The following is a 24,366-nucleotide window of genomic DNA, read 5'->3' on the forward strand; positions in this document are numbered from 1 at the left end:
CCTAGTGAGTCTGAAGTACCAGCAGTATCGGGCCCCAGATCGTGCCAACTCCATAGAAGATGCAAGTGCTAACCATGTCAACCGAGCTCTGCCTGCTGCTGAGTCTCCAAACTCCCTAACCTTGTGCAAATACATGACCGACTGAAACGCTGCATCCAATGCAAGGGGAGTAGCTCCAAACTCTGCTAGCATGATCTCGTGCGGAACTGTAGCCTTGGCCCTAATGAGCCGAGAGAACATGATGATCTGTAACCTCTCTACTCGTCTCCAATCTGCAGCGCCGAGGTCTCCTGCCCAGAAAGGAGCCCAGAAAGGAGCTGCATACATCGCAGCTGGTCTCACCAATGTATCAAAAAGCAAGGATTTGGTATCGGGATGCTGAAAGTGGGACTGAAAACACTGACGCTCAAGATGAGCCAACGAAGCATACCCTTTACTAATCCTATCTCATGCTGCATATGTCATGGTGAAAACCGGTCCCCTGAAAACTGCCCCCAAATAAGTGTACTCTCTAACAAGCTCAATGGGCTGTCCGTCATAAGTGAAGCCAAACTCATCCGTACTGTAAATACGATCAGAGGTGTTGAAAACCATAACCTTGGTCTTGCCAAGGTTTACGGTCAACCCCCTGTCCTGGCAAAACCTGTGGAGTGCCTCAATATGTGCCTGGAGGCCCTGAGCAGTAGAGGAAATGAGAACCACATCGTCTGCATATACAGGAGGATAGGAATGGAGGATCCTGAGAGAGTAGAGCCCACACCGCCCTGTCATCTGTACAAACATCTCTAGCTCATCAATATATAATCCAAAGAGAGTAGGAGAGAGCGGGCAACCCTGCTTCACCCCAATCGTGCTGCATACCTCCTCTGAGAGCCCCTCACGTGTCCGAACCCGACCAGTGACCCTCTCATACAAAGCCATGATAGCCCACTGTATCTCTCCACTGAAGCCCATCTGGCGAATCCTCTGAAACAATCTGAATCGCGGAACTGTGTCAAATGCCTTCCTGAAGTCCACGAAGCAACAATAAAGCCGTTGCCTTCGTGACTTCGCCTCCTCTACCAGTGCCCTAAGTGTGAGGATGTGGTCAAGTGTCGAATGATCCCTGCGAAATCCAGCCTACCCTCTAGCTCTGAGTCCTGTCGTCTCGGCATGGTCATTTATACGGCTTTCCAAAACTGATGCATAGATCTTGGCCATAACGTGGCCAATCATGATGGTCCTGTAATTCGACGGCTCCATAGGGTCCCCCGACTTGTGGATAGGTACTATGGTATTGCCTAACCAGGACTGTGGTAGGCCTGTACAAACAGACTCATTGAAGAGACGGGAAAGAACAAAATCTAAGGCATCAATCCCATGGATTACATACTCCGCTTGCAATCCATCATGATCCTTAGCTCTCCCGTTCTTCAATCGGTGGACTGCTGCGGACACTCTCTGGTGTGAAGAGACTAGATGAAGCTGGCCTAGGGGAATGGGATAAATCGATGGCTGGCTGATCTGGAACATCGTATAGAGCTGAAGTGTATGCAGACCAGACACGTGGATCTGTGAGGGGGCTCTGAGACTTCAAGCGGAGGAATTTTCTCCAGAATTCCTTGGAGTCACAGCTGAAAAGCAAGCTTCTCAGCTCCTCCTCATTCCGGGCTAGAAATTGGCGTTTCTTGCGCCTAACCAACCACTTGTAGTCTCTCTTGGTTTCGGCAAGGAGGGGAGACTTCTCCTTGGTCTCAAGGTGAAGTTTCCTGCGGAGTTCCTTACACTCCTCGTCATACCAACCGTTGCAAGGAACAAGACTAACCGGTGGGGGACTAGACGAATGACATGTGGCAGGGAACGACATGTGAGCGGCAAAAACGAGTGAAGTATGTACAAGTTTCCACCAGTCCTGCGTGAAGGTAGAGCATCTAATAGATGAGGACGGAGTAGGCGGCTGAGGTTCTGGCTATATACATCATCGAACTGGTGGTTGAAATGAACCTCATAATAGGGTTGGCGGTCATGATAACGAGGGGGGGGTGGGTCATGGGAGACATGAGTCAAAGTAAAGTGGATGAGTGCATGGTCGGTAGAGGGCATGAAGGGGCTAACAGTAAGGCTATGGATGGAAGGGACTAGAGTCGGGGGACCTATGATGTAGTCGATCACGCTAGTACACGCCCAGAACCAGAAGAGAATGTAGGCATGGAAGACTGTGGCCACCTGGACAAGCCGTTATAAATGACCATACTGTGCGAGGTGAGGAGCTTCAGTAACTGACGTCCCTGATCTGTGGGCTGTACTGTGCAGTCTGATGAAGTCCGACAGAGGCTATCATCGTGAAATGCTGGGAGTATGACCGGATCCTCCATGAAGTCATAAGTGAGGGCCTGTCCGTCTGAGGTCCTCGCGTTGAAGTCTCCTAAAAGGATGACTTCTCCGCGATGTGAAAAATCTGCAATGTCCGCTGAGAGATCCTCAAATATGGACTGGCCTGGTCCAGTGGAAGAATAGATCGACTGCGCCGGGGGGAAGTAGCAAACTGCAATAAAAAGATCTCGCTGAGGGGCTCTACGACGGATGCGTACCCACAAGAATCGGGCATGTGAATCCGCTCTCTCCACTGTGATGATCCGATCGAGATGCTCTCTGTACAAAATGGGCACTCCTCCAGATCCTCTCACTCCAAATGTCCGAGTGTGCTGCCTGAAGGCAGATCTCCATGTATACCCTGTCACTCGTGGCAAAGGTCTCTCTGGACTCTCGTGTGTCTCCGTGAAAAAGATGATATCTCTCCCAAAGAATGCCCCCCGTAGATTGCCTGGCTGTGCTATAAAAGAACCATTGCAGTTCCATACAGCGATGCATAGACTATCTGACGGGTGGTGTGTCCCATGGGCCCTGTCCCGTCAAGCGGTCGGAGTAGGAGGTGGAGGTGGGGCTATATCTGTTGGTCTGCCATCTCTAAGCACTGTGGGAGCACGCCTCAAGGTGCCTGTGATGAGTCTGCCATCCCTGATCATTGCCCACTTGCCCTGAGCTCGGGCTGCATCTCTCTGAGGCATGAGCGCCTTGCGCTCCTCAACTTGTATCTGAGTCAGATCCTCGTCCATGGAAATCTGTGGGTGGTCTCTGAGTGTCCCTCTCCTCCTGAGGGCAGCTAGACGTGCCTGGGCATCTCTGAATCTGATAATGAGGGGCTGCTCTCTAGTACGATCTCTCCCAACTCTATATGCTCCTACTATGCCATGATCTTGTACTCCCAGTGTCTGAGAGACAAAGGTCACAGCCTGTGTCATCGTGGACTCTGTCGCCGAGGGCAAGATACCACGAATGCGAATGTTGAGGGCCTTTGTGGCCCTCTGCTGTGACTCGGCCAATGTAGTTGATACAGTCGATCTCTGAGGCTGTGATGGCTGACGGCGGACGACATCCACCCACTCTGTGGCTCTCTGGACCTCTGTCTGAAGGGAGGTCAAATGCTCCTCAACCGCTGCTACTGCTGTAGTGGGAGATGTGTCTATGTGCTGAACGCGAGTCTCGATCTGCTGCACTCGCTCTGTGTGTCCATGAATCTCTCTAGCAAGAGTCCTATGAGTCGCCTGTAAGACCTGAAGATCTGTCCTAATAGACAAGATCTCCCGATCCTGCTGTGTCACTCGATCAGCAAGAGATGCAACCTGAGCTGTAAGTAGAGCAATGGTCTCGTCCTTCCTGTGAAGCATCTGAAGGGCAGCTCGGAGATGGGTCTCAAAGCTTTGTGGGGTAGAAATGTATATAGTATCTTCTTGGGGTAGTTTTATGACTAAATGGTGTGTGATGTTATGATAAAATTGTCTACGAAATCACAATATAGGCCATGCTCAGAAAAATGTGCTCAGACCAAGACGCTCAGAGAAAAGATGTACCCGCTTCCCAAACACTTGGACCCTTAATACTATCGTACTCATCCACAAGGCAGGGGATCCCATGAACCCGGCGAACTATAGGGCCATTATGATTGGGCATGTTATGTCCACGATTTATGCACCAATGCTCGATTTTGAGGTCAGTCGATTCGCAGAGATGCGGGGGCTTAGAGCTTATGGACAACTGACATGATCATGGGACCATGGATCACATTCTCAAGCTTAGATGTATTGTTAAGGATGTGACGGCACGGAGACAAAGGGTTTATTGTTGCTTTGTGGATTTCCGCAAGCCTGTGAAATAGTTCCTAGAGCCCGCCTCATTCGGGACGTCTACAGGACTTGGGCTATGATCAAGAGGATATATGGGCTGTTATGGCACTTTACGAGAGAGTCTCAAGCAGGTTTTAGACAGGAGCTAGGTGGACATATGAGATTTTGAATATGATTGGAGTCAAACAACCTTGTTTGGCCTCTATATCGATGAGCTTGAGAGAGTCATGCAGACACTAGGGGGGGCTCGATGCTCTCTCGTTGGCACTCTAATTCAGATATTGCTTTACATAGAATGATGTGGTACTTCTATCGTCCTCTCCAAAGACACTTGGATGCACTACAGTCTTTCTGTGAATTGCATGATCTGAAGGTCATCTCGGATCATGATGCATCGGGAGTGGTTTACGTTTGATGGGTCATCGGTCGAGATTGTTTCATCATATACTTACGTAGGGGTTATCTTTTTTTGACCTATTTTCACCATGAGACCGGCGATGTAGGCAAAGCTCTTCAATGAAGCAGTTTGTCTTGGTTTTCCAAGCACCTGAACTCTTAACACTATCGCACCCATTCAGAAGGCAAGGGATACTTGAGCCCAGAAAACTACAGGACCATCATGATTAGGCATGTTACGTCCAAGATATATGCAGCAGTGCTTGATACCGAGGTCAGCTAATTCACAGAGATGCAGAGACTCAGAGCAGAGGGGCAGGCTGGTTTCTAATGGATCATATACTCACACTTATGAGGGGTCATTGAGGAGGCCAGGGCGTGGAGGTAGAGGGTCTATTGTTGCTTTGTGGATTTGCACAAGGTCTTTGATACAGTACCGAGGTCCCCCCTCCTTAGACGGCTGTAGAAGCCAGGTTATGACTTGGAGATCATGTGGCCTGTTATGGCACTCTATGAGAGGGTTTCAGGCAAAGTTCGGATAGGAGCTGGGTGTACAGAGGAGATCATGAGCTCTATTGGGGTCAAACAAGGGTGTCCTCTCTCACCAACCCTATTTGGCCTCTATATAGACGAGCTCGAGACATTCATGGAGACATTAGGAGGGGCAGCTCACTGATCCAGATCTTGTTGTACGCAAATGATGTTGTTTTGCTATCCTCCTCTGCAGAGGGCCTCCAGAGAAATTTAGATGCATTACAGTCGTTTTGCGAGTCACATGACTTGAAGGTCAACCTGGTAAAACCAAGGTCATGATCTTCAATACATCACGAGCAGCTATGCATAGAAAGCAGCTCACCTTTGATGGGTTACCAGTTGTAGTCACCGAGGTAGAGATCCAGAGCCACCAACACGGCACACCAGATAGAGGGGGATACACAGATTATGCTTGGGGACATCCTTTTCGTGTTTAGACCTGGGGCTTGACCTTCCGACCCACAAGAGTTACCGTGGCCCTTGTCAAACATAGAGCCATAGCCAAGAGGACATGCCGACCCACACATATAGACAGCCATCACAATGCTCTATCTCTTATCTTCTACCACCACAGTAACGCCAAGCATTGGGTCCCTCATGACCTCACCTCTAGGAGGCCCCCAATATCTTCCATATACACTGGACTAGAGTGAAGATTGGATCTGATTTGACGTGATGATAGTGATGATGATGTAGATGTGTTTTGATGTATGTACTATGTAATACTTGTACATTCTCTGACTGTGACATTTCTTTAGCATCTGGCATGGATGACGATGCTCATTTCAGTAGCTCCACCCTTTTAGCTTGTTGTATCGGCCTTCTTATAGTCTCATAGACCCTTTGGTCTTTTGATGACTTTAATTAACTTTCTTCTTTCTTTCTTTCTTTCTTTCTTTTTTTAATAAAAGAGTGATATATTCCATTCAAAACAAATCATACAACAGGTGGGAGAGAAAGTACTCTATCCCTAGCCTCAACAATGTGGCAAAAAAGCCATGGAGGTGGTCTAAAATGCCACGACATCCCAAAAGGGGTCAAGTGAAAAAATAAAGAGCAGTCCCATGTCCTCATGAAGGATATAAGTCTCCCACGAGCTGCCAAAGAGGTGCCTGTACACCGCTCCCACTGACTCCTAAGAGTGAAGATAATCTCTGCCCAAATGGAAGCGAGAGTGTCAGCCTCCGTGCATAAATGGTCCCCAAGGACAAAAGAACATCGCGAACACCATATCCGCCATAGGGTAATGCTGGAAATCACCTCCCAGGCTGATCCTGCAGCTGAAGTAGGCATGGAATCCTATGCTAATACCGGTACCAAAAGTAAATCCTGCGGCTCCATGATGCTGGTCTCCATGGGACCCCGTCTCTGGCGACGCTGCATGAAGAAACCGAGGTCTCCTGGCTCTGACTCAAAGAGAGTAAAGGCTCCAGATCCTCTCCCCCAAAGAGCAGCGCCCCACGTCATCAGAAAGGACTTAGATGTGACATATGAGAACAACCTGAAGATACCTGTCCATACCACTCTAGAGCTGGTGCAACTCCATAAACAGTGCTTGCTAGATTCCTCTGCAAGCTGACAACGCCTACACAAGGAGGGTCTACCCATCTGCTGGAGCCAAGTACCCACAGGTATGCCCCTATGTATAGTGAGCCAAAGAAAGTAGGAGACTTTCCTGGCTCTATTGATGCCCCAAAAGTGAGTCCAGTAGCTCAGCAAGAGCTCTGTAGTAAGTCCTTGTGCATGCCAATGCTGGGAGGCAGATGGAATGTGATGAGAGTCTCTCTACTGGAGCCTGTAACCTGCCCTCGTCGAGTACTGGAAGAAAGAAAGAGGACAAACGCCTACCACCGGAGCTGGCCATGCCCACTCACCTGGGTCCCAATCAAGCTCCGCAAGAGGTCGCCCCTGGAAAATCCAAAGTCTCCATCTAATATCCTCTGCAATGGTCAACCTGGAAGGATCTGTGGCCCATTCCTTACCCAGGCAACCAATGACCCTGACTCTCTGCCAACGAAGCTCCTGACGATCCAGGGGCTGAGTGGGATACAATCTGTGAGAGGAGTCCGTCTCAAAATAAACAAACGGTGCCGGTCCTAAGCGAACTCCAATACATAGCCCAGCCTCACTAAAACAACCTAACCAAGTAGAAATAGGATCAATATAGGCTGGATCTGTAAGTACATCCCTCCACTCCTGAGAAATAGCTCTCATGATCAGTAATCTGGTGGCAGCAATCTGTCCAAGTGGCCCATGTCTATCTCTGATCACCTCCTCTGACATCTCCACACCTTCCCTGAACCAATCTCCAACTGTCACAACCCCCTGAGCATGCCATTTGGCCAAGGGAGTCCTAAGTTCTGTACCAAGGGAAGATCCCTGGTACCGAACTAGGGGGTTATGGTAAAGTGGCTGTCGGGCAATTTCCTCTCTGGAGGAGGGAACTGCTCTGATGAGGTGCTGTCGAAAATGATCCCAAATCTGAACAAGCCTTTTCACAAGTGGTGAGGAAGGCTAAGAACGCTGGTCCATCGGGAAGATCCAGCTGACTCTACCTGCCCACTGACCTGCTGCTCTGGGGGTGCACTGGTGAATCCCATGCAGCAGGAACTGTTTCCACAGCTGATCTCCTGGAGTCAAACCTCTAACAAGAAGTTTGACTAAAAGGGCTCTGCTCTGCATCTCCAGATCAAGAACCCCAAGTCCTCCCTTCGAGAAAGGTAAAGTGATAGTATCCCATGAAACTCCGGCCCTAGTGTCCTCAGACCCATCACCACCACTCCACAGAAAGTTCTGAAGCAATCTCCTCACCTGATGAATCGAGTCAGCATGAAAGCACCAACATGACGCAACATACCACATAGTCGCTAGTAGAACCTGGTTGAGTACCAGCGCTCTTCCGACCAAAGAGAGTCTAGCCATATTCCAGTAGGCTAGCTTTCTCCGGATACTCTCAAGAACTGGGGCAAACTGTTGCGTCGGGGACACCTCAATGCCAACCTGAAAGCCTTAATATCTCGTGGAGGTGCCTCTGGGTATCGATACAAAGCCTCTGTCTCCTCCCCATGCTGGGGTATCCTGTTGAGCTCCAGTCCATATGCCTTTTGATTTGTTCCAATTGACAAGTCCCCCTGAGGCTAGGCAGAACTTGTCAATTGCATCCGCAGCAGTAGCAAGACTATATGCATCTCCTCTGACTATCAGTGCCGTATCATCAGCAAACTCAGTGTCCAGAAGCTCCTGCTCCCGCCGGATAGGCAGATGCAGGCCCAAAGTGCCATGACTGGTAGCCTGCATAAAGTATCCCATAGCCTCTGCTACAATAAGGTGCAAGCGGGCATCCCTGTCGTACCGATCTGGATATGCATAAAGCCGGTCCTCTGCCTCCACAGACCACCATCCTGCTAGAAGAGTGAGAGTAAAGTGAGGAGACCCATAAAATCCATCTATCACTGAAGCCTAGCCTCCTCATAGTGCCCTCCAAGAAACCCCAGTCCACCCTGTCATAAGCCTTCTCAAAATCGAGAAGGAGAACTGCAATCTCCTGCTGACTCTCCTTTGCCCAGTGAGTGGCCTCCCAAAAAGTGAAGATATTATCCAAGATACTCCTATCTTGGACAAATCCTGTTCGAGTAGCTCTGATGATATCTGGCAGCAAAGGCTTTAAACGAAGGGCCAAGGTCTTCGCTAGGATCTTGTAGGCTGTCGCTAAAAGAGACAAATCATACATGTGCATAATGCCTCACCCAAAGATCCTGTATCGAGAGCCTCTGAAAAGGCAGAAAGTAGATGAGGCCCAATCGTATCCCAGAGAGCTCTAAAAAGGAGGGGCAACAGACCGTCCTCCCCCGGGCATCTGTCTCTGGGCACCTCATGTAATGCATCTGTGATCTCCAAGAGTGATAGCGGGCTATCCAAAACATGACTCATCCTGTCTGAAACCATCTGGGGGACATGACACCAAATCTCCTCTCTGGCTCTGATCATCTCCTCGGTGACTGGATCAGTGGTGTACAGAGTGGAATAGAAATCAGAAGTGATCTCAATAAGTCGATGAGGATCCGTTTGAAGAGACCCGGCCTCATCCACAAGTCTACGAAGACTGTCCGAAGAGTATCTCTGACCCACTGCCTTGAAGAACTCTCTAGAGCATCTATCCCCCTTCTGGATCCAGAAGGTCTGCTGGGAGTAAAACCTGAACTGGGCCCTCCTTCCCTGAATCTCCTCTAGTCTCTCCTAAGCCTCTGAAAGCTGCCCTCTGATGAAAAGAGAATGAAGAAAGCTCTGAATCAATCTCTGAAGTCTGTGGATACCTCTGCTCTTGCGTTCCGATCTCTGATTCTGAGCTTTTCCTTCTCCTCTTTTGCCCTCAACTGGCAGGCCATGCTGACTCTAGCCAAAGCCCCCTCTACCCACATCAACCAGCCCTGATCCTCAGATCCGCTCTCCCTATTTTCTTCTCTCCCTCCTCTCCCCTTCCAATCCTTTTCTCCCTCTCTCCCTCCTACTCTCCCTCTGCCCCTCTACTCTCCCTCTGCTGTCCTCTTCTTGTATAGCAAACCAAAGGAAGCAGTATGTCACTTTCCAAACTAATCGTAGTACATATGCCACTCTCATGCCAAGAGAAGACTATTCCCACCTATCCTTTAATAAGACACTCTATCAACCCATAGGGGATGAGCATTTTCCGAGCGAAATCTTCTGAGCATCCGAGCGAAGGAAAAAAAAAGCTTCCAACTATGTAAAAATATGCCAAAAATAGGTCAGAACAAAACCTAGTTTCACTTAGAAATATGCAAAGTATTATAGCAATGCCTATTTTATACACAAATATTTACATGAATCTTTGGGAATGGTGAGTAACATAATGGGATGGCTTTTTAAGAAACCCACATGTGGAGTAGACTTCTCTATGAGAATTCCCTTATGATCCTTCTTACAACTTTTACTTAATCGGGGGTGACATTGAAAATCCTCTCTCAACCTAGCCTATGAAAGGAGTTATCCAAAGAAACCTCATTGAAGTAAGCCATCAAGGTAGTTTCGCCAGCGAAACCCCTTTGAAGTAGGTCTTCCAAGGTAGTTTCGCTAGCGAAACTACCTTGGACAACACTTTTCAAAGTGGCATAACTTTCATATCCAATGTCCAAATATAGTCATTCAGCCACTCAAATTGATCGGAAAACACCATTTAAGGACATCTATGGAGTTATATTTTGAAAATTCTTGCATCCATAGTATTAAATATTATATATTTTTTATCATAGTGATACATAAGCCCAAGTTAATACTTATTTATAGTAATGTAAAATTCTTTAGAAACATATCCATAAATATCTTGTTTTATCTATGCTATTAAACTAGAAAGCTCTTTTCATATTGACATAAATGTGTTTAATAAGTAATTATATGTGTATAATATTATTACATTGAGAGTGATTATGAGGGATGTTTCTTAAAGGAATTATTTTTCAACACTTTTTGAAGGTAATAACAGGGTACAAAGGAAGTCTATGAAGAAGAAAATTTGTGTTACGTAAAATTGAATGAGTGACAATTCTGTATGTTTTTATGATAAAGGGATCTAGTTCTAGTGACAATAAAAGTGTAAAAACCATGTTTCCTAAAGAAATACAATTTCTTAAATCTCTTGAAAAACACGCTCGGATAAATCTGCTCATAGGTTTTTGCTCGTAAAATTGATGCATCCCAACCCATACTAGGCACACACAGGCCCAGCCCTTTCATATACCACCAGTATGATTTCGATCACTCCCTAGACCATATCTATGGTAGTTATGTCGCCACAGCACATAGACGATGAGCTAGATATTGATTTTTGGAATGCCTTTGATTGACTAGCATGGGTCAGCTACATTGCATGACTCTAGGTTCCTCCCATTTTTTAAGACTGAGACTAGGGTGAGAGTACCCTCTTTTGATACCTTGGTGTAGTTCAGGGGCCTAGGCACCGGAAGGGGGGGGGGGGCAGGCCTAGAAGGTGGATGGGTTACAAGGGTGATCATCGCTAGCAAAGAGGGAGTGGAGGATGCCTCTGTTTCAGACTCCGGGCCTCTTTTTTTGGTGGGAAGGCCTTGGTTGATGTGTTTCTGCTTATTTGGAGTTGAGAGTGGGGCTCATGCTCTAAATTTATTTGGCGGGTCATTTTCCAAGCACCTTCTCTCGGTTTGCAAGAAAATTTGAGAAGAGATCAAGTTGGCTTTTTGCAAGAGGTCTCTACTTGCCTCCTTGAGAATAGAGAGGGACTTCAACATGGTAGAGCAACTTGTTCATAAGAGAGGGCGGAAGGAAGGCAGTATCCCTTGTCTCAAAGAGCAGCATGGGAGTCAAGATTAATGGCAAGATAGCTGGTTTGAGGATGAGCTCCTGATCAGTGAGGCCAGTCTTAGATACTCCTACTTGAACAAGAGGCTCACAAGGACAATTCATCCAAGATTGGCCACTTCTTTATCTATGACTGAGCTGACTGAGCACTAGACAAAGGAGGTTTTACTTTCATAACAATAGGCACCACTACTTTTGATGGCGTCTCTCTTGTCCTTCTCATAAGAGACTTCATATGGAGCATCATCTGCCAAAGTCAAGATCCCGGATCCTATGTAATTCCGATGTGAGGCTCACAAAGACTATTATGGATATCTGACACAGCCAGGACTCTACTGTTGAAAATGGCCTCCTAGGCATTGCCTCATCTCTTTAGCTCAATAGCAATCTCTATCACTGGGTAGCGTCAGACAGGAGAGACACGCAATCCTCCTTCAGGAGAAGGCAATAGGATGTAGAATAGCTGCCTTTCAGTGGGGAAGGCAATAGGATGTGGAATAGCTGCCTTCAGAGAAAGGAGGAGAAGCAGAGTATAGATCCTTGGATTCATGACAGGCTTACAATAGAATACCAGGAGCAGCAGCATCTCCTTGACCAAAGATCAGAGTATCGCTACCAGGTCATTGGACCCAGATAGGACAAAGATGCAACGAGCACTTCTAATCCATCACGAATGGGCAACAGACTTGGCAGAGAGGGCTTCAGGCAGCTTTAGGATCCCCATGGCCCTCTTTACACTGATCACCTCATTCCCCTCATAGTCAGGCGAATTGCTACAGAATTTTACTCTGCCCTGATTGCAACATCTTTTCTGCACCATTCACTATTACTTGTTCAATTGCTTTATGGAGAACCACTGTTGGTCGACACATACTGCTGAGCAATAGATTGGTCTCTTATCTCGCAAAAATTCAAAAAAAAAGTTGTCTATGCACTATTCTAACATAGACCACCATGACTTCTATGAAAAAGCCACTAATGGATATCCTTTCCAGGAATTCCTATCTAGAAAACACGATATGAAAAATGCTGATATTTGGGAGTTATCAATAAAAAATAGACAGATCTTGTCACAAATTTGCTGTACACAAACTATAGAGTGTACAAATGCTTGAAAATTTATTCCCAAACTGCTGGAGGTAATGGTAGCAAGGGGATTATGTCCATCCACATAGTACATATGTAGCCCTCATTGGCCATCCATGGATTTAGCTCACAGTTCAAGATTACCAATGTGGGGTCTCCCACCTCATGTCCTTACTTGGGAGTATGTTTTCTCAGTTTGGGATGTGTTTAATCTGGACGTTCCTTCTGATATGTTTTCACTTTTTCTTCCCCCAATGGGACATTCTTTTTAGCTCTTTCTTCCAAAGTATTTTATTTTCTTAAGTTCTAGCGTATTCAGCAATAGGTCAAAAATCATCTTAGTCTTTTAAACAAGAAGGCTAAAAGGCAAGACTCCCTTCTGAATGAAACACACCAGCATCTGTTACATTGCCTTTCATGGAGACAACATACATGAATTAAAGGGGTAAGCCTGAAAGATTTTGTATGAGGGAAGGTTTGGGACACATAAGATGATTCCATATGTCACTGAATGAAAATAGGATAATGCATGTGAATTTTCCTTTGGCAAACTGACCTTGACATATCGAATCGCAGAATCTAAAACCCACTCCCTTTCTTTATCTCCACTGAAAGAGTATAGCTGTAACTTTGTTTCCTGCATCCAAAAAAAGACACTGCCATTTCAATATAAGTACAAAGATACTTCCATTTTCTTGAGAACAGAAATGGGATCTACTATGACCTCATGAACAGCCTGTCAGCTCACTCCATGCTTATATCACACCACTGATACAATGCGTGAGAAATCATGACTACAGCTACAAAGAATAGATCTATCACGAGTCATTCAAAAGTTGCTGCTGCTCCCCACTCCTCCTGCTGCCCTCCTTCCTGCTCCCCTCCTTGCTGCCCCCTCCCTCCCCTCCTTGCTTCTCCTCCCTCCCCTCCCCCCTACCTACTGCTCCCCCCGCCTCCCCCCCCCCCAACTCCCCTCCCTCGCTGCTGCAGCCCCCCCCCCGCCGCTGCTCTCTGCCTCCTCCCCCGCGCACTGCCTCCTCCCTCCCCTCCCCCCACCTGCTGCTCCTCCCGCCTCCTCCCTCCCCTCCTTGCTTCTCCTCCCTCCCCTCCCCCCTACCTACTGCTCCCCCCGCCTCCCCCCCGATTCCCCTCCCTCGCTGCTGCAGCCCCCCCCCCGTGCGCTGCCTCCTCCCGCGCTGCTGCCTACCTGCATGCTCCCCCCCCCCGGCACTGCTGCCTGCACAGCCCCCCCCCGCCCCCCCGCTCTTTCTTTGTTTCCCCCCCCCCCTCTCCTCCACTCCTCCTCTCCTCTATCCTCCCCTCCTCTCCCTTCCTCCTCTCCTCTTGCTGCCCCCCCTCTCTCTTTGCTGACTCCTCCTCTCCTTGCTCATTCCTCTCTCTCCCACCTTCCTTTCACCCTCTCCCTTCATCTGGAGTACCCTATTCTCCTTTAGGGGTCTCCTGGGCTTCAGGAAAGCGGACGGAGTTCTTCTTTGTGTTTGAATTGGCCTTTCCCACCTCGATTGACGAATGGGTCCCCATTCAGTCAATTCGTTACCGCCCACACCGGCCGCGAGAACTATCACTTTCTCAAAAGACGAGCTGCAGCAGTTGCAAAAGGATTTGGAGCATGAGTGTTCCACGACTCTCTTCGCACACATCCATGGCTCCCACCCCTCCAAGTCACAAGCTAGAGATTGGATGCTTGCGGCGCTTCCCCAGGACCTCGCCCCCCACCTTAAGGATGTTCGTTTGTTGGGATGATGTTTCTTTCAGGTGTGCCTAGATTCCCCGGATGTCACGAGAGACCTGCTACAGGTCGGGTTTCTATTTCTAGGCTACACGAGGATTTTTTTGTTTCCCTTTCAACTGGGCTTTGACCCAGTTGAAGAGGACAAGCAGGGAGTTTCTGTTTTCATCAAGTTCCCTGGTCTCCCCTCAGTTTATCACCGACTTCTTTCAGTTATTGGTGAGAGGTTTGGTGTGGTAGCAGAGATCCCCCCTCTTCCTGGCGAGCCCTCTTCGGCTGCTGAGGTGGTCAGGATGGATGGGGTACCCAGGGTTAGGGTCTATCTAGGACCCTAATATTTCAGATGACCACATCTTGCTACAGCGACCCGATGAGTCTTTCTTCCGCCGGAGATTTGAGGTTGCAGGTCGACAGGACCTGTGCAAGATTTGCAGATCCTCGAGGTACTTCGCCAGAGATTGCCCAAAGAAGAGAAAGAGGCCCAGAAAGCAACCAGCTCATACTAGCTTATGACAGAGAGCAGGAGCAGGACCTACCGCTCCACAGGCATTGCCTCAGACTCGGGCTCCCTCCCCTCCTAGGGCTACTCAAGTCCCTCCTGCACCCCACACCACCTCTAGCCCACGGTGGGTTCCGGTCGCGGTTAGGGCCCTCTACTTCAGATCACACCTCCACCGCTTCGGAGGCTACCCCCTTGGAGCCTCGGGAGGAGACTAGTGTTCAGGAGCCTTGTTCGACTCCACCCCAGGATCAAGCTGTACCTTCCTCAGCAGCCAAGGTTGTTGGCACCTCATTCGCAGCACCTCTTAATCAGGACTCAGTACAGGTGCCTCTTTCTATGGATAGAGGGAAGGGGGTCTTACATTCTCTCCCTGCTTCAGTAGGAATCCTTCGTACCCCCTCCCCAAGACTGGCTCAGCAGAACTCCTTTTCCGCTCTGGAGGACCTCTCTGACCTCCCAGATGATGAATTTGTACCGTCCACTTTCGGAGAGCCAGTTATTGGCATCCTTTTTGAGAGATCTTTCTCTCTCTCACCTGTGGACTTTCCTCCCCTTGGACCTCGTGTGTATGGCAGGAGGTCAGCTCCGATGGAGGGTTCTTTTTCCTCCACCAAGTCGGGTAAGGTATTCCAACCCGCTTCCTCCTGCCAATGAGGATAGCCAGTTGGAATATACAGGGATTCGGCGGGATCCCCCATTGCCATCGTAGACAGCTAGTCAGGAATCAGCTCCATCTAGGTCTTTCAAGTGGTTCCCTAGACATTCTTTTTCTTCAGGAACACAAACTGGATGGCAGAGATTGCTCCAAGTCAGGTAAGCTGCTTTCAGGCTAGACTTTTTGGCTTCCTGCCTTGGGAACCAGAGGAGGTACATGCATATCAGTTTCAGATTCCATTCTCCCTCTGATCATTGGACATGGTACCATAACCCCCTCCAAGGCCCAGTGGGTTTTACTTCTAACTGACGGACGTAAGGTTGGTTTCCTCAACCTCTATGCTCCGAACAACATAGGGGACCGTGTTCTATTTTGGAAAGAGTTGCTCTCGTGGGCTGACATTGCAGATTCGTGGATTATTGGAGGTGACTTCAACATGGTTGAGGCACCTTTTGATAAGCAAGGGGGTAGAGAAGGTGGTATTCATTTCCTCGAGAGAGCAGCTTGGGATGCCTTTTTGTTCAGGTTCAGTGGCAGAGATGTTTGGTCAGATGATGCATTTTCATGTTCAGTCTCAGTCACTTTTGTTTTCATGGTCAAACCATAGGGTGCATATGCCTATCCATGCCCGGATTGACAGATTCTATGTGGATGACTGGGCTCTTGATAGAGGGGGGACAGTTTGCATTGCACCTGGGGTTTCCACTTCTAACCATTCTCCGGTAGTTTTGTCCATCTCAGAGCCCCATCTAAGAGGGCGGTCTCACAGTATCAGGATCCCCGATGCCTTATACACGCATGAGACTCTCATAGAGGTAGTCTTGGAGATCTGGGTTTCTCACATGCAAGGGGGGGTGGCCGGTCCTTCACATGTGGCCATAGCACTTGCCAGTATCAGCGACTTTTATCACTCCGTTGCTAGTGCTCGGCGAGGTGAGGTACTCAAGCGGGAGGTTGGTATCCGCCGGCAGTTGGCAGCCTTGCAGAGGGAGGAGCTGAAATGACCATCAAATGCTTGGATACAGGAGCACCTTGCTACTGCAAGGGCTCACTTGTAGACATTGCTTGATCAGAGAGCAGAGTATGCCTTCCATGCACGGGAGTCCTTTTGGATACAGATGGGAGGGAGATTCAATAAACACTTTTTCTTTACACTTGGTCCCAGACATAGTAGAGAGAGTGTCAGGCAACTTATTGATTCTGACGGCGTTTTGCAGTCTCATCCGGATACCGTCATGCACTTAGCGACAGATTTCTATGCCTCCCTTCTTTCCACAAATCCTGAGACACACGCCAGAAATGTGGCTAGAGATGAAATTTGGTAGAGTTTACCTATGTCGGTCACACCAGATGATATGCTCACTTGATGCACACTTTACCAACACACAGTTCAAGACTGTTCTCTCCGCCATTCATAAGGGCAAATGCCCTCGTTCCGATGGTCTTACTCCTTTTTTTACAGCCTTTTGGCATATGATAGGTGATCATATTACTTCAGCCCTGTAGGACATTTGGGACTCGGGTGAGATGCCTGACTCACTGATAGAGGGACTCATACACCTTATCCCGAAAGGTGGCAACATGAATTTTGTATCCCATTGGAGACCCATCACTCTTTTGGGCACTCTATACAAAACCCTTGCCAAGGCGATCAGCATCCAATTGCAGCCCCTTCTTCCAGACCTCATCCATGATACTGAGACAAGCTTTGTGCATGGCAGGAGCATATTTGATAATATCTTTTCCTTTTGGGAAGCCACAGAGTGGGCTATGCAGAGAGAGCGGGCAGAGGCTGGCAGTTCTACTCCTAGACTTTGAGAAAGCCTATGACAGAGTAGATTGGGGTTTTCTTGAGGGCACTCTTCTACGATTTGAATTTTCAGATGCATGGATTAGAGGGGTGGCCTCCCTTTACAGATCAGCCCACATCCAGGTTTTGATTGGAGGGGTAAGGGGTGACAGGTTTCAGATTTCCAGATCAGTTCGTTAGGGATGCCCTTTAGCCCCCTTCCTCTTTCTTTTTGTGGCAGAAGCTATGAGTATCTTCCTTAGATCTCAGGCTGAGCTTTATGAGTTGAGATTGCCCTTGAGACAGGAGCAGGAGCTTCTTGATTGTGAGTTGGCTGATGACACTGCTATTTTTATTGAGGCCTCTTCGCAGTCACTTGATTCTTTCCGGACAGCCTTGGATATTATTTGCTCAGCTGCAGGGGCACACATTAACTAGCATAAATCCTTTGGGTTTTGGATCACTGATGAGGACACTCTAGGATGGGGAGTTGACATTAGCTTTTCCTGGATTCAGAGGGGTGTTCTTGTCAGATATTTGGGATGCCAAGTAGGATTGGGCATCTCTCTAGCACAGCAGTTTGCCCCAGTACTAGAAAGTATAAGAAAAAAGCTCCTTTTTTGGAGCTCAGCCAAACTAGAGTTGTGGTAGTGAACTAGGTTCTCTTGGCCACCGCTTGGTTTGTGTATTCTTGCTGGTGCCGGTCTAGGGATTGCATCATTCATCTAATTAGACCAGTCAGGAATTTTTTATGGAGTGGACTTGATGGCATGGCAGATGTTGTAGCGAGGGTGGCCTGGGAGACCATTATTCTCCCTACATGGGAAGGGGGCCTTAATATCATTGACCCAGACTTGCAGTGCAGGGCATTACTTTGTAAGGTGGTGGTGAGGGGAGTCATGGAAGGATTTCTTTTTTGGACGCATTCAGGCTTGCACACCTACCTTGGGAGATGATTGGGTGGACAGCCCTCGCTGGATTTTTACTTCCGCCTCTCTCAGATCTCCTGCCTCTCCTCTCATGACTACCATCCTAAAAGCTTGGGGGAGCTTCAGGAATGCTGGTCGAAGGGTTCTGCCCTCTACCCTTGAAGAGATTGATAGGCAGCCGATCATTTGGAACAATAGTATACTTGATAAGCATGGCAGACCACTGAGCACTTCCCATTATATGCAGTGTTCTAGATGGGAGAGAGGCCTCGCCTACATAGTAGACACTTGGAAGGCTTTAATCAGGCTACCTGAGGATCAGAGGCTACAGTTCGTGAGTCACCTCAGAGGGGTAGCACGCAGGATTCAGCAAATAGATGCAGCCATCCCGGTGGAACGGACAGTTGAGATGCCTATTACTTCCACCACTTGGATGGGACCTTTTTCAAGGACAGCAATTCCTCTACAGGTGATCGCTCTTCGAGATCTCGAGAAAGATGCTCTAGTCTTTGACGTTGGGGATGGAGGTATACCCTCTAGATCCACGGATGATATTCTTTTAGAGGTTGCCTTTCAGCCTGTCAGGATTGCTGGTTTTGTGGACCATGGAGCGGGCTTGCAGTGGTACTTAGACCCCGACCCTCTGGTCTTGGCCCTGGGATCCTGGAGGTTGTGGTTATATGGAGGTGCACCTATCAGGTGCTTGCAGTGGGACCCAGGAGAGTGGGAGTGGATAGATCATGGGCACCGAGAGAGGGAGATTCCCTTTTTTCGTTTCACGGTTGGAGATTTCAGCTGAGCAGTAGAGCTTGGATTCCCTCCAGAGCCCTTCATTTGGATAGCTTCTTCATCACCACAGATTTGTGTAGGAATTTCTGGAGGAGGCTCTGGAAATCCCTCAGAAATAGAAAGATCACTCTTTTCTTTTGGCTTTCTATTCATGGAGGGATTGTAGTGAACCTGTGGAGATCACGATTGGGGGCTAATCCCACTTGCCCTCGCTGTCATTCTGCAGAGGAGTCAGTGCGACATTGCCTTTGGGATTGCAATCAAGCGAGAATTCTTTGGAAAGGAGTTGCTCGGATACTCAGCATTTTTCATACTTCCCCTTTCTTCATGACTTCGGGCTCGGTCGCATGGTTATCCCTTACTGGGCCCCAGGTGTTTTATGAGGGTGAGCCTTCTTCTTGGGCACTCTCGATCCGCTGGCAGGTGATAGAGCCCTGCTCTCTTCAGGATGTACCACATATTCCTTTTAGAGCTTCACATGTTTCAGTGGACACCTCTTGGGAGATTTTGGCTAGCATTTCCTCTTGGCACATTTGGAGAGCCAGATGCACAGAGGCCTTGGATGACACCCAGATACACCCATCATAGGTGTTCACGGGTATTTGGAGTGACACGGTGCACACTTTGATAGCCATATGGGCTAGCATGCAGGGCCCTTCACGGGCAGCCTCTTCTAGGAGGACTGTATTTCTTCGAGTTTGGAGGGGTTCTCCCTTTTTCTCGGAGGTTGCTACCAGATTGAGATGGCACTATCAGCCCCAATCCTTTCTTTTTGGCTCTTGAGCTTTTCATGCATTGCATGGTGTATCCTATATTCCCGTATGGAGCTTGCTCTAACGGTTTTCCTTAATACTTAATAGAAGTCTCTTTTTTGCCAAAAAAAAAAAAAGAATAGATCTATCGAATCCCAAGTTAATGTCTTTTCCTACCTGAGAGTTGCACAAGACATTTACCAAAAAGAAAACGCTAAGTATGTTACCCATAACTATTTTTCTACAGACATTGGTAGTGTCAATATGGCCGTAAATAGTGGGATTGCAGACTCAAAGGCTTTTACAAAGCATGTCAGCGTTCTATACATTACAAGACAAGATGCTTGTGCTCAAACCAAGTAATGACACAGTCCCATGTTTTACAAGCTCGAATACTGTTTTCTGAGGATCTGAGAATTCTGAAAATCTAAATTGTGCCTTAGGGAAGTGAGATTCCATACATACAACCAAAAGGCCACGAAAAAAGTTTTATTTACCCCCCTCCAAAAAAGAAGACGTTGAGTAAGTATAAAAGATGGTACAACGAAACACAAATAGCCAAATGGTTCCCTCAATGTAAAAGAGAAGTATTGTTATGGGAGTCCAAAGTACTGGATTATGAAGTGTACAATAACGGAGGAGAAGGGAGGGGAGGGCGGTGGGAGGAGACAGTTATACAACATTGTACGGGTCACACGTACAAACGCTACAGTCACCGTATAGTGTGTACAGGCTGAGGGTGGACAGGCGGTGAGCAAGGCTGATGGAGGCAGCAGGGCGGTGGAGAGCAATGGGTGAATAGGGGGGCTGAACAGACGGGTGAGAGGTAGGGGCGAGAGGAGGGGCACAACAGCCTGTATGTTGTATGGGCTGAGAGGCAGAAGAGGAAACTAGAGGCGACAATAGAGGCTAGGGAGGAAGGAGATTGGGGTCCGGGCCGGGGGAGGCTAGGGGAAGGACAAGACAGTAGGTGTTTGAGGGGAGGGGTTCCTATCCTTCCGGAGGTGTTACCGGAGGCCAAAGGCCACTGGTGTGAGAAGCATGAGTTGTGCAATGCTCTAATGCAATGGATCGTGCAGAGCGCACCGTGCAGTAGTGTGCGAGTGTCGTATGCTATACTGCAGTGAGCGACGACGTACGAGTGCACTATGCTAAGTGACAATCACCGGTGAACTCCACAACATAAGCAAAATAAGAAAATCCTACACTGGTGAACAATCCCCATATCCGGAAGAGACAAGAGAGATGAGAAAGTGACCGAATTGGCCAATGTACATATCACTGGACGTGTCCCCAGGTCACAAGTCGCAAGTCACAAGAATACACAAGTCGCAAATCACCAGAATACACAGGTCTATCCCCATAGTAGACAAAGGGTACACACAAATCTCTCACATTCGCTCCTTGGCGAGCTCGTAGCTCTAGCCTCTATCTCTCCTCACTCCTCACTCTCCTCCCTTTCGCTCCCGTGCCGAATGCCGAATTCGAATGCCGAATCCCCCTTTTCTCTCCCTTCTCCTTCATCCTCATCCCCCGCCTTGGAGGGTCCCTTCTTCGCTGAGAATCTCCCCTCTTTCTTCCCATTGGTCATCCTCTTATCTCCTTAGCTGTTGAGGATAGCCGTTGCGCCGCTGGCTCTCTTGATGGCTTCGGCGACTTCCTGACTCCCTGACTCGCCAGCCTGATGGTGTAAATTCTCCATGTGCAGGTGAGCTGGTTCACCGCACCTCTTGATGGCTTCGGCGACTTTCTGACTCCCTGACTCGCCAGCCCGATGGTGTAAATTCTCCATGTGCAGGTGAGCTGGTTCACCGCACCACTGCACCACTGTATCACTGAACCACTGTGTAATATAAATACTCCTGACTGCTCCATGTGCTAAGCTCACTCTCCATGTGCGCAGCTCTTGATGAGATCACTTTGGACACAGTACTCCTGGTTGACCTGTGTCGACCTGTGGTTGACCTGTGTCGACCTGTGGTTGACCTGTGTCGACCTGTGGTTAACATGTGTTCACCTGTGGTTAACATGTGTCGACCTATGGTTGACAGCCTCGGACAGTACTCCTGATGAACCCGTGTGATCGCGTGGCTAACTTGTGTTGACACATGGTCAACATGTGGTCAACAGATGTCGTCATGTGGTCAACGCCTGTCGACAGGTGGTCGTGTGATAAGGTAACAGTTTCCCCCGCCACTATCATTCACCGTCCCGGTGAATAGAAAGGTTGGACGAATCCGTCATAGAAAAATAAAGATGAACTTTCAAACCATGGATATGGTGATGGAGTGGGAAAAGGACAGAGTACAGACCATGTGGTTGGCCGTGGGAGTAATCCAAGATTTGTATTAAGTGGAGATGTGAAAAATAAACTGCTGTATTACAAGGGACAGCATGGAAAATTGCAGAAAAAACTGAGTACAACTTGAGGTAAAACACTGATATTTACAGTGAGGGCCAAACAGCTTGGCAAAATCTAACAGTGCAAAAAAAAACCCAAACACCAACAGCCATGTATCAACTCTTCTATGAGATTATAGAGGGTGGTAAAGCTGCAGCCTGTTCCTCTGCCTTCTCCTCTTCCGCCTTCGTATTTGCCTCTGTGGCTTTTTGCGCATCCCTTTGCTCTGGCTCAGTCATAGGTATCTGTGGATGGGGTGCTTCCTCCTCACACTCAAGCGTGTCCATCACATTTCTCAGATTGTCATACTTGTCTTTATATCGGTGGTATCGCCGGTAGTAATGATCCTTTTGCTCTTGCAAGGTGGACTGGGAAGTCTGGAGGGTGGCCAACTGCATCCGAAGAGCTGTGAATTCTTCCTCCATGGATGCACGCTTCTTTTCCAATTCAGCCACTCTGGATTCTGATTTTTCTTTGGCAATCTCAGAGGAAGATAAAGACTCTTTTAACTTGGTAATCTCCTGGTGAAATCTGGTCACCTCGGTGACATGCTGGCTGTGCAAAGTTGCCAGGGCTGCAGCATGATGGCTGCGCAAAGATGTCATTGCTGCTTCCCATTCCTGCCTGTGATTATGGAGGCGATCCTCAAGGGCAGCCTTCTGAATATTCCAAGCGATGTCACGCTCATGTATTGCTGAGTCCTTCTCTTTCTGCCACCTTTCCTCCTGTTGTCGAAGTGTTACGCTAGTGGCGCGCTGCTGGGCTGCCTGAGCTCTCTCGAATTCTAACTTTAAATGTTGCTGTTGAGAGAGGAGCTTATGAGCATAACCTGTGGAATTGAAGACCGCTGTCCCAAGCTGTGTGAAGGTGTCATCCATGATACGCTGAGCAAGGTGCAGGGACCTTTTCATCCACGCATACCTGTCGCTGTAATTCATCCTGTCCGCCAAATTAATGACGTCCCCCAATTCCTCAAACATGTCAGGAAGAGCTCCCTCTTCCTCGGTTGACAGGTTTCCTGTAGGTGCCAATTTGTCCAAGTGCACAAAACATGTCGGGGCCCTGGAGATCTTTTTGTTCTGTGCGAGGCAGTCCTGCAAGGGAATGGTGAAGATTTGAGTGAGATCCTCCTCTTCCCCACATACTGGTGAGCGTTTTTTGTGAAGGACAGATAGTAGTTGGCTGTAATCTTCATTCTGTTTTTCCACCAGGGAAATATTTGAAAGAGGTGGGCCCGATGAAGCAGCTATGTAAGCTGTGAACATATCATTTTCATGAAGGGGTGGGCAATCCACAGATTTGGGCAGAATCCCTCCCTCAAATACCTCCTCTGAGGCTGAAGTGGCCGATGGAGCATCTCCGCGAGAGGGGCTCCCACTCCCGTCTCTAGTCCTGTCTCTGCCTGGGGAGGCTGAAATGTGAAGTACACCCTGGGATGACATCTCCTGAGAAAGCCCATGGGAGTGGGAGTCGGGTCCCAGGCTAAGATTCAGGTCCAATACCTGGTCCAAACCATGGTCAGAGGTCGCCTGAACTGTGGTGATGACTGCATCGGTGAAAGTGGTAGGGGGTGAAGACGAAACAGCTGCAGTCCTGCGTAACAATACACCTGTCGAGGAAGTCTCGGGTACAACAGTCGTCGTCACGGGTACAACAGGAGGTGTACCTGGTGCAATCCCTCCCATGGAAAGTCTGGAGATCGCTGGAGAAGCCTGGACAAGTGTGACTGATGGAGAGGCAAGTCCTGGCACGGGCACGACTAATGGAGATACAAGACATGTCATTGATGGTAACCCTGTGGCCCCGGTAACAGAATATGCTGAAGAAGCTCCGGTGCAGACTTCGGGAGGTGGCGCTCGCCGAGGTGTCCTCCTGAGCGAAAGAGGAGAAGAGGCAGTTCCGAGGGAAGGAACACTGGAAGTGACAGTGAACGATGTGGAAGAGGGGGTGACAGGAGGGGAGAGAGATATGGAAGGGAGGCGACCTGTGACAATGGGCGGAGGGTTGGCCTTCCATTGATGAAGTAAGAAGGTGAGGTGGGGCCCACAAGTACAGGTATATGTGCCCCGACGCTTGCGAACTGTGTTACGAAAGGCAGAGTAGAAGAGTGAGGCGAAATCATAGGGAGTGACCGAGAGGATGGAGTCTAAGGCAGAATGGATCGCCTTGGTGATGAAGAAGTGGCCTGGGGCAGAGTAGAAGTGTGTGAACAAATACCTCGCTAGAAGCGCCTCTCGACTGTTTCCCTCGAGAACTTTCTTGCATTCATGTCCTC

General features: G+C 48.6%; 1 protein-coding gene across 1 annotated transcript in view; it reads right to left on the reverse strand.

Annotated features, from left to right (window-relative positions):
- LOC147891951 (uncharacterized) overlaps positions 1-24,366 on the reverse strand; it is a 205,406-nt gene that overhangs the window by 86,518 nt on the left and 94,522 nt on the right. The window contains exon 14 of the mRNA XM_087388380.1: positions 13,081-13,161. Coding sequence (XP_087244506.1) covers positions 13,081-13,161 — 81 coding nt within the window. The remainder of the gene's footprint in view (positions 1-13,080; positions 13,162-24,366) is intronic.

This window comes from Dipteris shenzhenensis, chromosome 17 (assembly GCF_047967505.1).
Source record: "Dipteris shenzhenensis isolate YYH24624 ecotype China chromosome 17, Dip_SZ_1.0, whole genome shotgun sequence".
Classification (NCBI taxonomy): Eukaryota; Viridiplantae; Streptophyta; class Polypodiopsida; order Gleicheniales; family Dipteridaceae; genus Dipteris; species Dipteris shenzhenensis.